At 39.1% G+C, this 17,447-nt stretch overlaps 1 protein-coding gene across 2 annotated transcripts in view; it reads right to left on the reverse strand.

Moving 5' to 3' along the window:
- Positions 1-7,708: 7,708 nt before the first annotated feature.
- The window catches only part of LOC130916404 (S-adenosylhomocysteine hydrolase-like protein 1), a 43,561-nt gene continuing 33,822 nt past the window's right edge, over positions 7,709-17,447 (reverse strand). The window contains exons 14-17 of one of the 2 annotated variants that reach the window (XM_057837114.1): positions 16,024-16,092; positions 15,876-15,954; positions 15,677-15,797; positions 7,709-13,970 (exon numbers count right to left, since the gene is read on the reverse strand). In XM_057837114.1, coding sequence (XP_057693097.1) covers positions 13,964-13,970; positions 15,677-15,797; positions 15,876-15,954; positions 16,024-16,092 — 276 coding nt within the window. In that variant the 3' untranslated portion in view covers positions 7,709-13,963. Of the gene's footprint in view, positions 13,971-15,672; positions 15,798-15,875; positions 15,955-16,023; positions 16,093-17,447 lie in introns of those variants that run through there. The other variant, XM_057837115.1, reaches the window with a different exon arrangement.

The following is a 17,447-nucleotide window of genomic DNA, read 5'->3' on the forward strand; positions in this document are numbered from 1 at the left end:
TGGCAACAATATGACATAACTCAATTCACATGGCTGAATCCTGCTGCTTACTGTTAAGACCAGCATAGCCTAAGGTTTTGTTTGAGCTAATGTTTTTTTTATGCATTCATAATTTAGTTTGTAGATATATTTAGCTGATTTTTGCGGGAATGTGTTTGAACCATTTGATAAGAGCTTGCAAAAAAAAAAAAAAAAAAATCATTTTATAGCATTCAAGCTAGCGGACTTTTGCTATGTAAATTAGCCAATTGTTCTTTTGTTGTACTTAGATCCTCATTTATTGTTTTATACAGTTTGAGGCTCAGCTCAGGTATTTAAAATTTTTATGTTCCTTATCAAATTACTCGTTTATTCGAACTAACTTGTTTATCGATTAATCAACTACTAAAATAATCAATACTTGCAGTCCTAGATCAAATTAATGTTACTCATTAGTCACTCATGGCAAAAAAATTATGACAATACATGTGTACTAAAGTTAATATATTCCCAGATTTAAAAAAGAAAAGCCCAATTTATATAGTAACTATTTTATTCATGTCTATTAAGAATTAACTAATCAGGTTACATGAAATACTTTAAGTAGTCATATCAGTACTGGTGAGTTTTCTTATAGGATGAAGAGTCCTGACAGACTGGCTGCTCCCTCCTCCATAATGCATGCAGCGATGCAGGGGAGCAGGATGCACAAAAGATTCCACGCGTGGCTTCCAGCGTCAACTTTTGAAGCACTTGTAACCCAAACCTGCTGCGTCCCACTCGGATGCACAACGCTCGTAAAGGATGATGCATCTGTTCTTTCTCTCTTTTTAAACACCGCCTACACAATCTGTCTAATAATCACCGACAGCAGGTAAGTGAGCTGGCAGAGGATACAAAACGGAGACCACATGAGGACTTTGGAAAAGCAAGGACTGGTTACAGGACGCCACACATTCCATGGATGATGGTAAACTTCGTTATATACAGTACAATATGTATGTATAATTATTTAACCCAAAAAGGTAATTATATATTGTTTTTTTTTTCTTTTTTTCTATAAGCTCAAATGCAAGTCTTGTTTTGAACTATATTGTAAAGTAAAATACAACTGAATTCCACTGTATTTGTACTTTAATTTTAGTATTAGTAGAATATTCAATGAGTGCACTGAATTGTCTTAACTCACTCACTGCTATTGACGGTAAAAAACGTCCAATCCATTTGAACTGGAAGTTCTGGCACTGATCGTTCGATCGCCGCCTGCCCTCCAGTTCAAATGGATTGTACATCTGTCGCCATCAATGACTGTGAAAAATAATCATTTAGTCCTCCCATTTCTCATAGAGTGCAGACTTACAAAGAGGTGAGGACTGATTATCATCGTGGGCTTCCTCGCAGACAATGTGATTACCGCTCAACACAAATAGCAAGTGAGATGTCATCTTTCTCCGTCTGTCTCGCTCACTGTCCCTCTCAAGCTTTTTACTCTATTGATCTGGCTCGGAAATGGAAAGATGAGACCATACTTTGGGAGCCATTTGGAGCATCTCAAAAATCACTTAGCACATCATTTCCCATAGACTGAATCAATCTGAGAGGCTGACCTGACCATCAACACCATATATATACATTGTAAATGTACAAATATGCACAGTACATATAGTAACAAATCTACAAGCTTGTTTAAGTGGCGTCTTTTGAGGAGTTATATAAAGTAATGCAACGTTTTATTTGGCAGTGAGATTTGAATAATGTATTAATTGTCGCATTTGTACTTTGTACAATGTCACCTGACTGACAGCTTTATGTTTTAGAAAAAAAAATATGTTCACAAATGATGTTCTGGTACCCAGCTGGGTAAGATAATGAAATCAAAAACAATTGATCAGTGCTTAATTTGTAAATCATAAGGTGCCGGAACACAAAGTACATATGACAGCGCAGGGTTGACGAGACAGACCTGGAATATAAGCAGAAATGGTGCTGAAGCAAGATGCAAACGTCCACTTGCCATGCTGTGGGATTTATGAGCCCTTAATTTCAGATAATAATAATTATACATTGTATTTCTAGAGTGCTTTTCAAGCCACGCAAAGACGCTTCACAAGAGAGATGGAATCATAGTACCAGCAAAACAATCATAAAAAAAATTAAAAGCGTAATATCCATGGTATGAATGTTATGACAACAATTTAAAATTATTTAGGCTATACTCTGCACAGCACAGGCTATTGTCCACATAAGCACAGGTGGGACTTAGTCGCAATTAGTTTCTCAACAGGTCTAACTTGTAAAACATTAAAAAAGATTGGCACGGCGGCCTATTTAGCTTACCATATGTAGCTGTCCAAAACATTCCTTGTTGTCATTGTTGCCTCTCTGACTCGTTTGTCTGTCTTTTAGCATACCTGTTAAGTTGTAGAAATTGCAAATAGGGAGATTTCTGTTTGCCAACCCCTATGATGCGCGCGCGCGCGACAATCGCTAAGACAAAATGCAACCATTTTTTTTTCAAGTTCATTTTGGTCACAACACTTGTGTAAAAATTAACTACACTGTCAAAGAACCTCTTTTTGGTGGCATCAGAGATAGTCTTCAACTTGCTCCACGTATTGTCTGGCATCATGTGATACTGCTATGTTGCCTGTGTCATGCCAGTTCTCCTTGTTCCTGTAATCAACATCTAGGATATCCTCAGCTTTCCTGATCACATCCATTTGCACAAATTTGGACATCAGCTTCCTCAGCAGCCTCTTCATCTCATCAACCATCACTCCAATTAGGGTTTCATCAGACTAAATCAGCAAGATTATAAACATTAATTACATCATTTAGAAAATTAATCATATTTGTTTTTAAAAGTATCTTTGTCATGGCAGTTTTTTAATTGAATTGTAACCTAGAATTGAAACTTTATATTTTTTGTTTCAGCACAGTAATAATGATATAATGTAATAAAGTGTATAGTATACACTTTAGCTTTAGCTTAATTGCGAATCTAAATGATTAAACTTCAAGTAAGTAACGATATGCTTTCTCACTTAAATTCATATATTGTGGGGTTAGGACCGCAGTGGTTTAATATTCCATGATGTTTGATCCACGAAAACACAGAGTAAAGCAGCGACTTCTTCCTCATCGTTCTCCCATCATTAGCTCTAATGCTTTTAGCATTAGGCTAGTTAGCTGTCGCTGGCAGGTAAGACTTACGGCAATTACGTTGACGAACGTCGTTTTTCCCGAATACTGGAGGCCGACCAGGGTCAGCTCCATCTCTTCCTTCCAAAATAAAGATTTGAACCAGTCTAAAAGCCGGTTTATTAGTGCCAGCATCTTGGGAAGTCGGTGGTGCTTCGCCTCTTCCCTCCCTGTCAGATGATTGGTTGGGCTTTTCCAGCTCTGAAGGGGAGTGAGGGCAGGGAAGTCGGAGACGGCCAGGCTATTCGTTGTTGGTCACTTTCCGAATCGGGCCGAATGGTATCGTTACAAAACGGTGACAAACAAAAACGTAAAAAAAAAAAAAAAAAGACATTTTTGGAAAATCGGGAGATTTGGCTTTCTAATCGTGAGGCGTGAGCATTGGGGTCAAAATCGGGAGTCTCCCGACCAAATCGTGAAACTTAACAGGTCTGTTTTAGGCATGTTGAAATATCGTTTGATCCTAAAGTTATTTCTAATTAATGTCAGGGGCTGATTTGTTGGTGCAGCTTTTGAGCGTATCAACAAATTTCTGAGTCTTCCAAATGACGTAACATTTTTATAAACAACATTGTTAACAGCATCTCCAAGGGGCCAACGCGGGGCTCCTAGTGATGCGCCAGCGCGACGCTCCGATTGGAGGACTGCTTAGCCGCCCGCCAGTGACTTGTTGTTTGTTTTGCATTAGGGTGGCGGAGAGAGGAATAAAATGAGAGGGTAAAAAACGTCAAAGTTCCTGTGTTATTTTCGCTGCCAAGCTTTACCTTGCAAGCGTTACAATTTAAAGCGACTGTTTTCTGTTCAGCCCAAATGCTTGATGAAAAGTTTGGGCAACCATGACTTAGAGTGGTGGTTTCCAGTGTTATTCAATGTGTGCTCCCTTTTGTAAAGCGCAGTGGTTCATGGCGGTATTTATGGTAGAGAGCGCTAGCATAGCTAGTGATGATAATTTCATCGGAATCGTCACCTCACATTCTCCTCTATATCGCTTGGCTTTATATTATCATTACTTTTAATACACAATAGGTGCCGGAATCGGACTAAATAAGTCCCACAACACGTGGAATCCAAAATCAAGAGGTCCTGGAACATGTTCCGGCCTGATCCAGCTCAAATTAATGCCTGCAATTGATACAGACACCAGGTGAGGCCTCTCTTTCAATGAATGGTGTACATGTAATTTAATAACCACCTAATAGTTGTGCCAACTGCCCAATTTACGAAGTGACAGCCCGACCGGCGACTAACACATATAATAAACTTGCTAACTAACTGACCCACCAATCCACGGACTGAACAGCTGACCTACTATGGACAGACTAATTTACTCATCAACAGACTATCTGACTGACTAACCCGCTTCCCGACCAACCCACCTACTTACGTAATATGGGACTTAGCAACCGGCCAACTGACTCATTCAATGACTGGCCGATTAGCAACAAATCCTGCAACTGTTGGACCAAACGACTAACTTACCAAATGACTGAACAACTGTTAAACTCGCCCACCAACCTACACCACATTTAAACGCGGAATGAATGGCCGACTAACTTATTGACTAAGCAACCGCCTACCCGTTCATTGATTGACCGAATGACCATAAACCAACGATCTAATCATCAAACATCAACTTATTAAACAATTAAATTAAGGCTCAACTGACTTACTATGTGACAACTGACTGATTGACTACTACCTAACGAACCGAGTGACTGAATGACTGACCACTTGTGACCATCTGACCTAACTAGTCTTGTAAAATTACTATATTTGAGAAAAAAAGCATGTTATTTTGCCTAATTCAAATCTTAATATCTGAACATTTAAATATGTAAACTAAAGTGCAATCACATTCGTAAATGAATGGCTTCACAAACTGCAATAACTGCAATAACCATTGTCTAACTGTAACTGTATTCTTTAAACAACTCTGAATAAAGAAAAACATTGCACTAAAATAATGCAACCTGGTTAAACTTGAGAGTAGCTGAGATCTGTCATGACAGATCATCGCTTCAATGATATCTGGCGCCATCTAGTGTCGTGAATGGGTATAATGTCTAAACCGCGAATATAAGACGACCCCCACTTTTTCAGTCTTATTTCAATGCAAAAAACACCGTCTCATATTACGGCCAATACGGTAATTGGATTTTTTGTACTTTTTATTTCTTGCAACTTTCCCTTTTTCAATATTTCCTCAAATAAGTACTTTTCATCTGAAATTTCCTCCAGGGGTCGGCAACCCAAAATGTTGAAAGAGCCAAATTAAAGCAAAAAAAACAAATACGTCTGGAGCTGCAAAAAATTGAAAGCCTCATATAAGGCAACACATGATGTATTTAGCTATATTAGCCTACTGTCAAAATGTCTAAATTAGCTACAAATACAGCCTTCATGATTACAGTATTTTCCCCACTATAAGGCACATCTGAAAGCCTTCAATTTTCTCAAATGTCTACCATGCACCTTAGAATCCGATGTGCCATATATATGGATCAATGTTAGTTAACTCATTCACTTCCAACCATTTTCACCGGCGCAAGGCCCTTCGCTCCCGGCCGTTTTACTGGATTTTGACTGATTTTGTACAGCCCACAGAAACTTCACCACACAGAAAATTCTGTTCTATGGTTATATACACATGGAACCCACCAAAAGAAAGATTAGACTCTCTTCTTTCAGCAGAAAAAAAGTTAGTTTGTATCTTTTTCCATTCTGTAGAAATCAGCATTAGAAAATAGCTTAGTTTGAGCAATTTGCCAATTTCTGATGAAAAAACTGAGAAAATGAGGTTTTTGTGAAAGCATACATTTCAATCATAACTTTGACTTATATACAGCTATTGTTTGCTTTAGTTACATCCCAAACATCTGAATAATGTTTTCCTTTTAGAAAATTAGATAAACAACAAGACAAATAGTTTTTAATAGCAAAGTAACAATTTATTAACACATAACTAACTGAGAGATGACGCTGTTCTGGCCGCGACACCCGGTTAAACTTTTTCCTCATCGCCGTCTGTCTCATAAAGATGAATTTTTTTGAGTCTCTGCGGGCTCTGCTCGCGAGCATCACGGACTCAAAGGCAATGTCCGCTGCACTAGTGGTCCCGGTCGAACTGCTCGGTCGTCCAGCGCCTGGCATCCCGGGCGTCCTACAGGTTGTTCTGATAGGCCGTCCGCCGCCTGGCATCCATTCGGTCGTCTTCCGCCGGCGCCCGGCCGTGCGGTTTGGCCATTTGTTGCCATTGAATCGGGTTGAATGCACTACTGCCCTCCAGTGGCCAGTTTTATTGCTTTTTATTGATTTTCTTTGCTTTGGATCTAAATTGGATCAGAGATGTCTTTTTTTTAAAGAAAAAAAAAAAAAAAAGTAAAAGAAATATAAATACGTCTTTGGGACATTGAAACAATTAAAAATAGAACGTATTTATACGTTTTTGGGAGCAAATTAGTTAATCATGGCATGACATTCTGTTTAGCTCATCTCCATCTTGTGGATGCAAAATACAATGCCAACCACTACTACTACTACTGCGCCTTATAATGCAGTGCACCCTATGCATGAAAACGGTTTTGAAATGGGCCATTCCTTGAATGTGCGCCTTATACTCCGATGTGCCTCATATATGGATCAATATTAGTTAATCATGACATGACATTCTGTTTAGCTCAGCTCCACCTTGTGGATGCATAACGCAATGCCAACCACTACTGCTACTACTACTACTGCACCTTATAATGCAGTGCGCCCTATAGGCCTACATGAAAACGGTTTTAAAATAGGCCACTCATTGAAGGTGCGCCTGATACTCCGATGTATATTTTCTCTCCAGTGAATCTTATAGAGAATGACGCACCAAGTGACTACTCCATTGTACGATGCCGCCTTAAATTTAACTTCACTACAATCTAAATGAATTAGAAGAATGTTTGTGTTATGTTTTTCCTCCTACATAAACCATATTAAAGTAAAAATATATTTCCAGGGAGCCAGTAGCGCAGCGCTAAAGAGCCACGTGTGGCTCTCTGACCGCCGCTCTAATTTCTTCACCCATTAATAAAAAAAAAAAATGTGTTCCCGCTGCGCTTATAGCTCCTCCTCTTCTGTGTATGGCACTGGTATATTCACTGTAACAGCAGACTATCAGTGAATAGCCAATGGGCCATAAACCGAGTTGAGACACAACCTCGATCAGAATGGATCCCTTCCTCCATCTTGGGATGGACCAAGTTTGTCTTTGCCCATTTTGGCACTAGCACATTTTTGCTTTGTATGTCTCTGCTTGAGCAGTCATGTATGGTGCCAATATAGGACAAGACAGACATTCATGGCCTGAAACAGTGCAGTCACACGCATCCGTCTGGATTGACTGGTGGCTCTCTTGCAGTGTTTGGCAATGGTAGAACTCACTCTGGTGGCTTGGAAGGATCCGGTGGTTCTACATTTGTTAAAAACTGAAAGATTGCAGTATCACCATTGCAGAAGTACAGGGTGACCAAAAAAAAAGTTTACACTGCCATAATACAACTTAAATGCCATGTTTATTCAGCTTAGAATTAGAATTTAATCACAAATTATACATTATTGTAAAGAACATGTACAGTACACTCTATTTTTCAATGTGTCCTCCCTTAAGTGTCACAACAGCCTCCAGGCGCCTGCGGAATGCTTGACAGGTCTTCTTTATGTAGGATGCTGTCATCTTTTCCCAAGATCTAACAATGGACCTCTCCAAGGCTGCCACAGAAGTTTGTGGCTTCTTACAGGCACTGTCCTCCACAGTTGCCCATATGTTATAATCCAGGGGATTGAGATCTGGACTCTGGGGTGGCCACATATCACTTTGTCAATCAACTTTTTGGTCTGCACAGATCGGCACTTCCAGACCCAGGTTTTCGTGAGGCTGTTCCAGGATCTTTCAGCTTCTTTTTAACTTTGTAGACTGCACATCTGGATATTCTCAGATTTGCTGCAATCTCAGTAGGTGTCAGACCGGCACGCAGCAATTCAGGTACAGCTTAAGTTTTCTTCATTTTCAGTAGAAGCACAGGAATTGTAGAGACGAGAGATTACCAGCTGCATTGAGTGACCTTAATGAATCACTTAAGCATGACAACCTATTTAGATATGTTTCAATGGCTTTTAAATAAGCAGTCGACTGAGTGTAAACTTTTTTTTGGGTCACCCTGTATGGTGTATCAATACATACAGGCGCCTCAGTGACTGCTTATGGTTACCACCCCTGAGTTTTAGGGTTAGTTATGTCATCTCCAAACTATGTGGCATCTCGTGGATGTACAGTGGGGCAAATAAGTATTTAGTCAACCACCAATTGTGCAAGTTCTCCGACTTGAAAAGATTAGCGAGGCCTGTAATTGTCAACATGGGTAAACCTCAACCATGACGAACAGAATGTGGAAAAAAATAACAGAAAATCACATTGTTTGATTTTTAAAGAATTTATATCCAAATTAAAGTGGAAAATTCTTCTAATGAGATCTAACGAGGCTCCACTCGTTACCTGTATTAATGGCACCTGTTTTAACTCATTATGGGTATAAAAGACACCTGTCCACAATCTCAGTCAGTCACACTCCCAACTCCACTATGGCCAAGACCAAAGAGCTGTCGAAGGACACCAGAGACAAAATTGTAGACCTGCACCAGGCTGGGAAGACTTAATCTGCAATAGGTAAAGCGCTTGGTGTAAAGAAATCAACTGTGGGAGCAATTATTAGAAAATGGTAGACATACAAGACCACTGATAATCTCCCTCGATCTGGGGCTCCATGCAAGATCTCACCCCCGTGGCGTCAAAATGATAACAAGAACGGGGAGCAAAAATCCCAGAACCACACGGGGGCACCTAGAGAATGACCTACAGAGAGCTGGGACCACAGTAACAAAGGCTACTATCAGTAACACAATGCGCCACCAGGGACTCAAATCCTGCACTGCCAGACGTGTCGCCCTGCTGAAGAAAGTACACGTCCAGGCCAGTCTGCGGTTAGCTAGAGAGCATTTGGATGATCCAGAAGAGGACTGGGAGAATGTGTTATGGTCAGATGAAAGCAAAATAGAACTTTTTGGTAGAAACGCAGGTTCACGTGTTTGGAGGAGAAAGAATACTGAATTGCATCCGAAGAACACCATACCCACTGTGAAGCATGGGGTGGAAATATCATGCTTTGGGGCTGTTTTTATGCAAAGGGACCAGGACGACTGATCTGTGAAAAGGAAAGAATGAATGGGGCCATGTATTGAGAGATTTTGAGTGAAAATCTCCTTCCATCAGCAAGGGCATTCGAAAATTTGAGATTTTAAGCTTTCCAATGATGTATCACACATGCATATCGGACAATTTTGAAAGTTGGCTAAATTGGGGGTCTCAGAGCGGAACTTCAAGTCACCTGAGTGTTTTCCGCCATATACAGTTGTCCTTTACTTATTGCTGTTAATAGGGACCATAACCAACTGCGTAAAGTAAAAAAACGTTAAGTATTATAACGCCCCCATCCCATTTTTTGTTTTCCGCCATATATATTTTTTTACGTCGTCGGGCAGAGTTGCTTTAGGTAGGAAGGAAGGAGTAGGTAGAAAGGTTTCAGTCATGTGCAGATGAGCGAGGTATTGCTCGTGTCGCGTTCAAGAATTGCTTGGATTTCTAGCCATCAGCGACAATGTGGACCCCAGCCCGTCTACTGCACATCATATGGTTAGACTGGTCATGTGACGATATACCCGAAAGTGTCCTTTCTATTCTATCCATTTGTGGCGACTGTCAATCCTCCCTCTGTGTTTTATTCCAGCACATTGTTCAGGACTGCAAGGTGGCTAATGGCTAGAAATCCGAGCAGTTCTTGAACGCGACACGAGCAGCTATCCAACAGCGTCATGGTGCCAAGCAAGTTTAAACGTCATCTCCAAACTAAACACACGTCCCTTCAAAACAAGTCAAGGGACTATTTTGTTCGCCTTCGTGAAAACGCAGAGAAACAGGCAACTTTTAGATGAAAAACTACAAAAGTAAATGAGAAAGCCTTCAAAGCCAGTTACCTTGTTGCTGAACTTGTTGCTAAATCCAAAAAGTCCCACACCGTGACAGAGACATTAATACCACCTGCCAGCAAAGCCATTGTCTGTGAGATGCTCGGCCCTAATGTGGTTAAAGACATTGCTCAAGTCCCCGTCTGAAAATTCTGAGCTTTTTCAAGCCTAACTGCTATTAAAAAAAAAAAAAAAAATTTAAGTAAAATAAAAACACAGAAAGACTGAGAGCCGTTGAAGAATAAGGACATTGACTTTGTGTTCATCTAAACAGGCTCAGGTTTTACACTAAGTAAGTATACATACTGAGAAATTATCATTAAATAAACTGTACAGAAAATAATTTTGGAACATTTTTGGTCTGTGGTGTGCTGCGAGATTTTTTCCAATGTAAAAACGTGCGGTGATTATAAAAAGGTTGAAAAACACTGCTTTTAAGCACTGTAAAAAATGAAGTATTTGATATAGAGCGCTGCCCTCAACATGACCCAAAAGCGTGGATTTTAACCTCTATCCAAGTGTTTATTTGGCATCGACTGACCAAAGAAAACTGGAGATATGATCCTTTAAATTTCATAATAGGAATGATATAGGAACTATTCACTATTCAAATTAGGAAATTATTTTCTTCACTAGAGGATACTGATGGTCTTTGGACAAATAATGCTTCATTTCTGTCTTTTTTTCCCTTGCTGAAATTCAAAGATTTTTTTTTTTGTATTTCTTTGGCTTAATGTGGTTATGTAATTAGTTATTGTACAGTATCATTATAACAACAGTTCATATAGATAACATTCTACAGATAAAAAAAATACCGTTAGAAAAAAAAAAATAATAAAATAAAAATGTAAGCACTAACTCACAATGTTGCTGATTACTTGAGTATTCTTTTCACCAAGTATTTTTTTTACTTGTACTTGAGTACATTTTTTGGATGACTACTTATACTTTTACTTGAGTCATATTATATTGAATTAACCAGTGTTGTTAATAACGGCGTTAGAATATAACGCTGTTACTAACGGCGTTATTTTCTACCGTAGCGAGTAATGTAATTCATTACTTTTCTAATCTTGGCAACGCCGTTACAGTTACTGAGGCGGGAAAGGCGTGCGTTACTATGGGTTGTGATGTTGGTTGACTGACGCGATAAAAGTCTGAAAAAGACGGACTCACGGAGACGAGCGAGCAGAGCAGGAGTGGGGAGGAGGCAAGGGAGTGTGACGCCGTTGCAAACGCGATGCTACTATGCTAGGTGGCTCCAATAATACCTGACTGTAGCTGATAGCCTACAAACTACGCCCACATGATGCTTCGGTAGAGATCACATGTATACAGAACTAGATGCAAATGACAGACACGGCTGCATCAGCAACATTTATAATAAAGAACTAGATGCGTTAGTAAACAGCCGCCATCTTAAAGCAGTAGCCTTCTCAGGAAGGCTCAGTTGTAGAGAACCTTCCTAGCGAACCTAAGTAACTTTTTATCTAAAATGCTCCTAAATCGGGAAAATTTTTACTTAAATCTATCTTTAAATGATGTAATAGTTTTAAAACTTACTCATGTCAAAAGTAGACAGAAGGGAACTAATTCAATAAAGGGAGCAATTTTAACAACTTTAACGGTTGGTTCACAACATTAAATGACACGCATAGCAAAGGTTACTATTTAGTTATCACAATATCCGCAATACCCCTGTGTCTAGTTAAGTTTAGGGTAAAGAATTGGGCTAGTGCCAATGACGTACCGCAAGCAACACGTCACTTCCACTCATTAATATTCATGACATTAGCTACTGTTGCTAAGTAGGGACAAGCCACTGTTTGTTCCTAATAGGAAATGAATGGAAATCATGTACGAAGGAGATGTTTACAGAGCTAAACCTACCAATTCTCTCCGAAAATGATGTGCCTGGTGCCAAATTGACTGGCATAGATGTGGAAGAACATAAAAATGTTCAGTTAAAGAGATGGCTTGAGTGTCGAAGGCTGAAAAAGACGAAAAAAACGAGCCGACCTAAGCATCGCCTTAGCTTTTTTATCAACGCGACTGACAATGACATTCTCCTGTTTCAACAAGCTATCCTTTACCATCAGCCCTGCCTTTCTTATATATCCTCTGGTTGTCCTACGTCTCTGACCGTTCTTGGGGGTAATTTAGTTCGCTTTGTGTAGCGATCACAAATGCTACTCAGTGACAGCCAACGAACACTTTTAATTTTTTCATTGATAACAAATCTTAATTCTATAATTTATTTACACTTCCCCTTTACTAAAGTTGTTATATATATATATAACAGAAATGGTAACAGTGGCAGTCAGATACCATTGTATTTCTTTTCAGGTCATTCATTGTCAGACAGAAGCAGTACGGCACAACGTTACGCTAAAAAATAAGTTAAAAATATAAAAATGGCTTACCTCTTTTACTCTGAAAGACCATGCCAACCCAACATCATGTTTACTGCATATGAAATGTGAACGAATTCACCGAGCTGGTGTTAAAGTCCGCGCAAGTTGATTCGGTCTTCACATTTTTTCCTCCCGAGTTTTTGGTTTCCGGAAACGTATGAAGTAAACATCCTTCATGTGTCGTAATGTCTAGAGTCGTTTCTACAAGTTCCAAAAAAGCAATGCGTGATCGGCATGTTCGTTTTTGAAAGATTTACCGGCGAAAAGTAGCACAAATTGCGTCGTTTCTATGCGAGGGCGGGTCTATAATGTCCCACTTCGGCCTTACTTCCGCTTTACGATGCGACGTCACGGTCCAAAAATAGCATGCGTGCGGTACGCCATTGTCCCAAAAAACCTTTTAAACTTTAAATTGTGTGACCTCTTTTTTTTTTTCTTCTTTTTTTGAAAAGAAAAAAAAACATGAAAATTATCACCAGTTACTTTGCCAAGTAACTAATTACTCTTACATTCAGGTAACAGAGTTACTAACGCATTTACTTTTTGGGAGAAGTAATTTGTAACTGTAATTAATTACTTTTTTAAAAGTAAGATTAACAACACTGGAAGTAACGCTACTCTTAGTTGGCTACTCTACCTCTGCTTGATTTTAATGTCGGCGCAAGCTTGGCTGTGAATTTTTCAGACTGCTCCACGCCACAGTTGGTTGGTCAGTCATTCCGTCCCACAAATTGTCAGTCAATTAACTCATTCATTGTCATTGACGTCGAATGTAAAGCACAATAATTTACATTGAACTTTAGCATGGAAGAAGGGAAAAGCCCGGCGGACAGCTGCTACCAGTGATTAGTGGTATATTGCTGCATCAAAAGCTCTTTAATGAAAATCCCTATTAAGGCGGAGACAGACACACACTGACGCTGAATCCTGACACCGTGCTTGCAGCAGAGTATAGCTCCAGCAGCCATCTGTCACTATATGTTACGAATCCATGGATTACCAACCAGACACACACACACACGTATTGGTAATACAGAAGAATATGTCAATAAAGTTCATTGGCTGTGCAATATAAAGCATCAATGATCGTTTTATGACATTTCTGTCCACTTGTATTGGCTATAATGTAATGTTAACACACTGATTTTCATTGACAGCGATAGATTGAATTACAGTTTACTATTTACAGTCTATTGTCTCACACTGAACAATTCTTTCAAAATGCTATACAAGACAATAGTGCATAGTTGCAGTTTCAACTGAGTCTTCAGAATAATAACAGACCAAAAATATAGTGTTCCGGGTCCATGGCATCAATACCTGTGGGGTGGAAAAATCTCTTTAATGAGACAATTAAAGGTCTTTAATTTGTATATGGCGGAAAACACAGACAAGGCTGAAAAAGCAGTTTCTGCTCTTGCACCCCTCTTTAAAATAACCTGCTGTATTTTAAGCCAAAAGAACTGTTGTGTTTAATAGAACAAAATGCCTATATGCTGCCATAGCAGATTCATGAAGCAAAAATCCACCAAACATTTTTTTAATTTGTCCATTTTACCCTGGAAACCCCTGTTTACAGATAACCGCTTTTGTTTCAACCCAGCCATAAAAAGAAGGTAAGTATTTTTATTAGGGCTGTCAAACGATTAAAATTTTTAATCGAGTTAATTACAGCTTAAAAATTAATTGATCGCAATTAATCGCAATTAATAGCAATTCAAACCATCTATAAAATATGCCATATTTTTCTGTAAATTATTGTTGGAATGGAAAGATAAGACACAAGATGGATATATACATTCAACATACGGTACATAAGGACTGTATTTGTTTATTATAACAATAAATCAACAAGATGGCATTAACATTATTAACATTCTGTTAAAGCGATCCATGGATAGAAAGACTTGTAGTTCTTAAAAGAAAAATGTTAGTACAAGTTATAGAAATTTTGTATTAAAACCCCTCTTAATGTTTTCGTTTTAAGAAAATTTGTAAAAATTTCAATCAAAAAAATAAACTAGTAGCCCGCCATTGTTGATGTCAATAATTACTTACACAATGCTCATGGGTGCTGAAGCCTATAAAATCAGTCCCACCCAAGCGCCAGCAGAGGGCGGCAAAACTCCATAAAACACAACAAGTGAGCGTTTCACTGTACTGTCATTTAAATCTGTCTGAGCGGGGCATCTGCGTTAATTGCGTCAAATATTTTAACATGATTAATTTAAAAAATTAATTAACGACCGTTAACGCGATAATTTTGACAGCCCTAAGTTTTTATTATTCAGAATGTCCGTCATTTTTAGCTTAGAATCATTAATTGATGTCTAATATTTAGTTTAAAAAAAAAAAAAGAAAAAAAAAACCTTAAATAAATTATTCACCCGCATATTTTAAACTTTTAAACAAATGACGTCACAATGAAAAAGTTGACGTCTGTAAATAAGTCACGGATATCTCATAACTATTGCTTAATTGTATTTTTTTTTTTTTTTTTTGTTACTGTCACATTTCCCCCGATATGTTAGATGATGAATAATCGATCCAAGGGAAAAAATTGAAAAATAACGTTCAAAAAGGTAAATATATGAAAAAGAAAATCTCGACCACTCCCTGTTGTTCGCGATTTCTGCATCGTGACCCTTGTTATATCACCATGTTTCACCCATAAAATCCCAAAAAGAATCCGGCTGTGGCCATTCACAGCTGTGTCTTGACACTTACATGCTATATGAAGTTTTCGGATCGGAACAAAGTAAGTATGCGATAATATCTTGTTAAAATTGTGGCGTCTTTAATTCTGCTCTCGCGTGCTCTCGCCTCCAGTTAGGGTTTTGCTGTTTATAAAAAGATTTTTTTTTTAAAAATGCCCTCCTGTTCAAAATTTTTCTTCCCCGAGAAAATTGAGATTTTAAGCTTTCCAACACATGCATATAGGACAATTTTGAAATTTGGCCACATTGGGGGTCTCAGAGCAGAACTTCAAGTCACCTGAGTGTTTTCCGCCATATGTATTATGTCACCTGTAATAGTTAGGCTTAAAGGGTCCATGTTTACTGATGCCCAAGTACTTGCTCTGCTCATCAGTTAGCTCAGTGAGGTGAGCGTCAAACCCAGGGAGGTGAAGACTCGCCACATATTCGTCTGTCAACATAAATATTTAAAAAGCAATTTAAGGGATTTTGAGTCGACCGTTATATCAAGTGTTGTCAAAGTACTCGCCCATCTTTTTGGGCAGAAGGTAGACGTCTCGTTTGTAACGTCCCTCCGGGGCATTGTAGAGCTCAATGAGGGCCAGAGCCTAAGTAATTGGGTAGTAAAGTCAGTTTTCCCGGTTTTAAGAAGAAATATGTGCGTGCAGGTGATCCACCTGGGTGGTGGCGGTGATGGAGAGGACGAAAGGGGGCACAGTGGAGCAGCTCAGATTTAGCAAACGACCCTGACAGCACCACAAGACACATAAACAAAAATGGTCATTGGTTAGTATGAGTAAAAATAAAACAGTTGTTAGTCCAATCATAGGACAGAATAATTACAGCAGTTTGGTTGAACCGAGTAATCCAAAATCAGACATTTAAACAACATAAAGAATGACTGACAATATGAATAGTTTATAAATGTTCTTAAAGTGCGTACGACAGGATAAAAAACGTCTTAAATAGCATTATTATGTGGATTAGAATCCTATTTTGTCATGATTTGACTATATACAACGATTTGGCAAAGCGCAGATGACAAGATATTAGTTTTATAATCCGCCGTTTAGCCACGCCTACCATTATAGGGATCTAGCGTCCCCAACAGGAGGATGACGTCGGCAGGGTCATGGTTTTATCTGATTTAGAATCAAACCCATTGAGGGGGAATTATTCAGAACGAGAAAGATACAACGAAGAGAGCCGCAAAATGTCATTGTTTCAGTCTCTCTACTCCAATATTTTTTCAGGATATTCTTTGTATCAAAGTATTTCCCCCCCGATTGCTAAATAAATGGTATGGTCATAACAAATAACAGTCTTGGGCTAATTGGAATATGAAATGATAAAAATGCATTTATTCAGTACGACATGGCAAAATTACCCCATAATGGTCAAAACTGTCGACTTCACCTTTACTGTCGCACCTCCCGAACGATATTTTATGCCACCATTGTTAGTCAGGCTTTTGTCATTTCCCTGCCCTGGCTTCGGAGAATGTAAACAAACCAAGAGGCGTGACTGCTAGCCGACATGCTATACCAAACCGAGTGACGTCTCAAAGTCTCATTTTCGCTTTACGAAGAGAAAAATCACAAAAAACTAGCCCGGATCATATCACACGGTGGCAGGGTTGTCGATTGTCTTTGCCGATCGGCAATAACGCCGAACAAACCGGCCGACGTCGGAGGAGTGCGTAGCTGCCACATGGTAAACACGAATATGGCGTAAAATAATGCTTTACCATACAGCGAAGACATAAACAGCTAACATGGCAGAATGTGTCTGAGGAGAACTTTTCTACATTTTCGTCCATGATTAAACGTAAGTAAATAGTTCTTTGTTTTTTAGTGTTTACTTGTAATCGCTGTATTCGCGGCCATTTTTAACAAAAAAGTCGCAATTTCTGATGGGGTTGAAAATCTGACAGAACACCGGGCACACGGAGAGTACAATAAGCCAAGGACAGCGCTCTCCCGGCGGGGGGTTGTGAGACACGCCGTCGGTCGTCGGCCGAGTGGCATTTTCGGTGGACCATCAGCCAAAAAATGAAAGCCACCTCCGTATTAAAACGTGTGCCATGATCCCAATATTTGAC

The sequence above is a fragment of the Corythoichthys intestinalis genome, chromosome 5 (genome assembly GCF_030265065.1).
Source record: "Corythoichthys intestinalis isolate RoL2023-P3 chromosome 5, ASM3026506v1, whole genome shotgun sequence".
NCBI lineage: Eukaryota > Metazoa > Chordata > Actinopteri > Syngnathiformes > Syngnathidae > Corythoichthys > Corythoichthys intestinalis.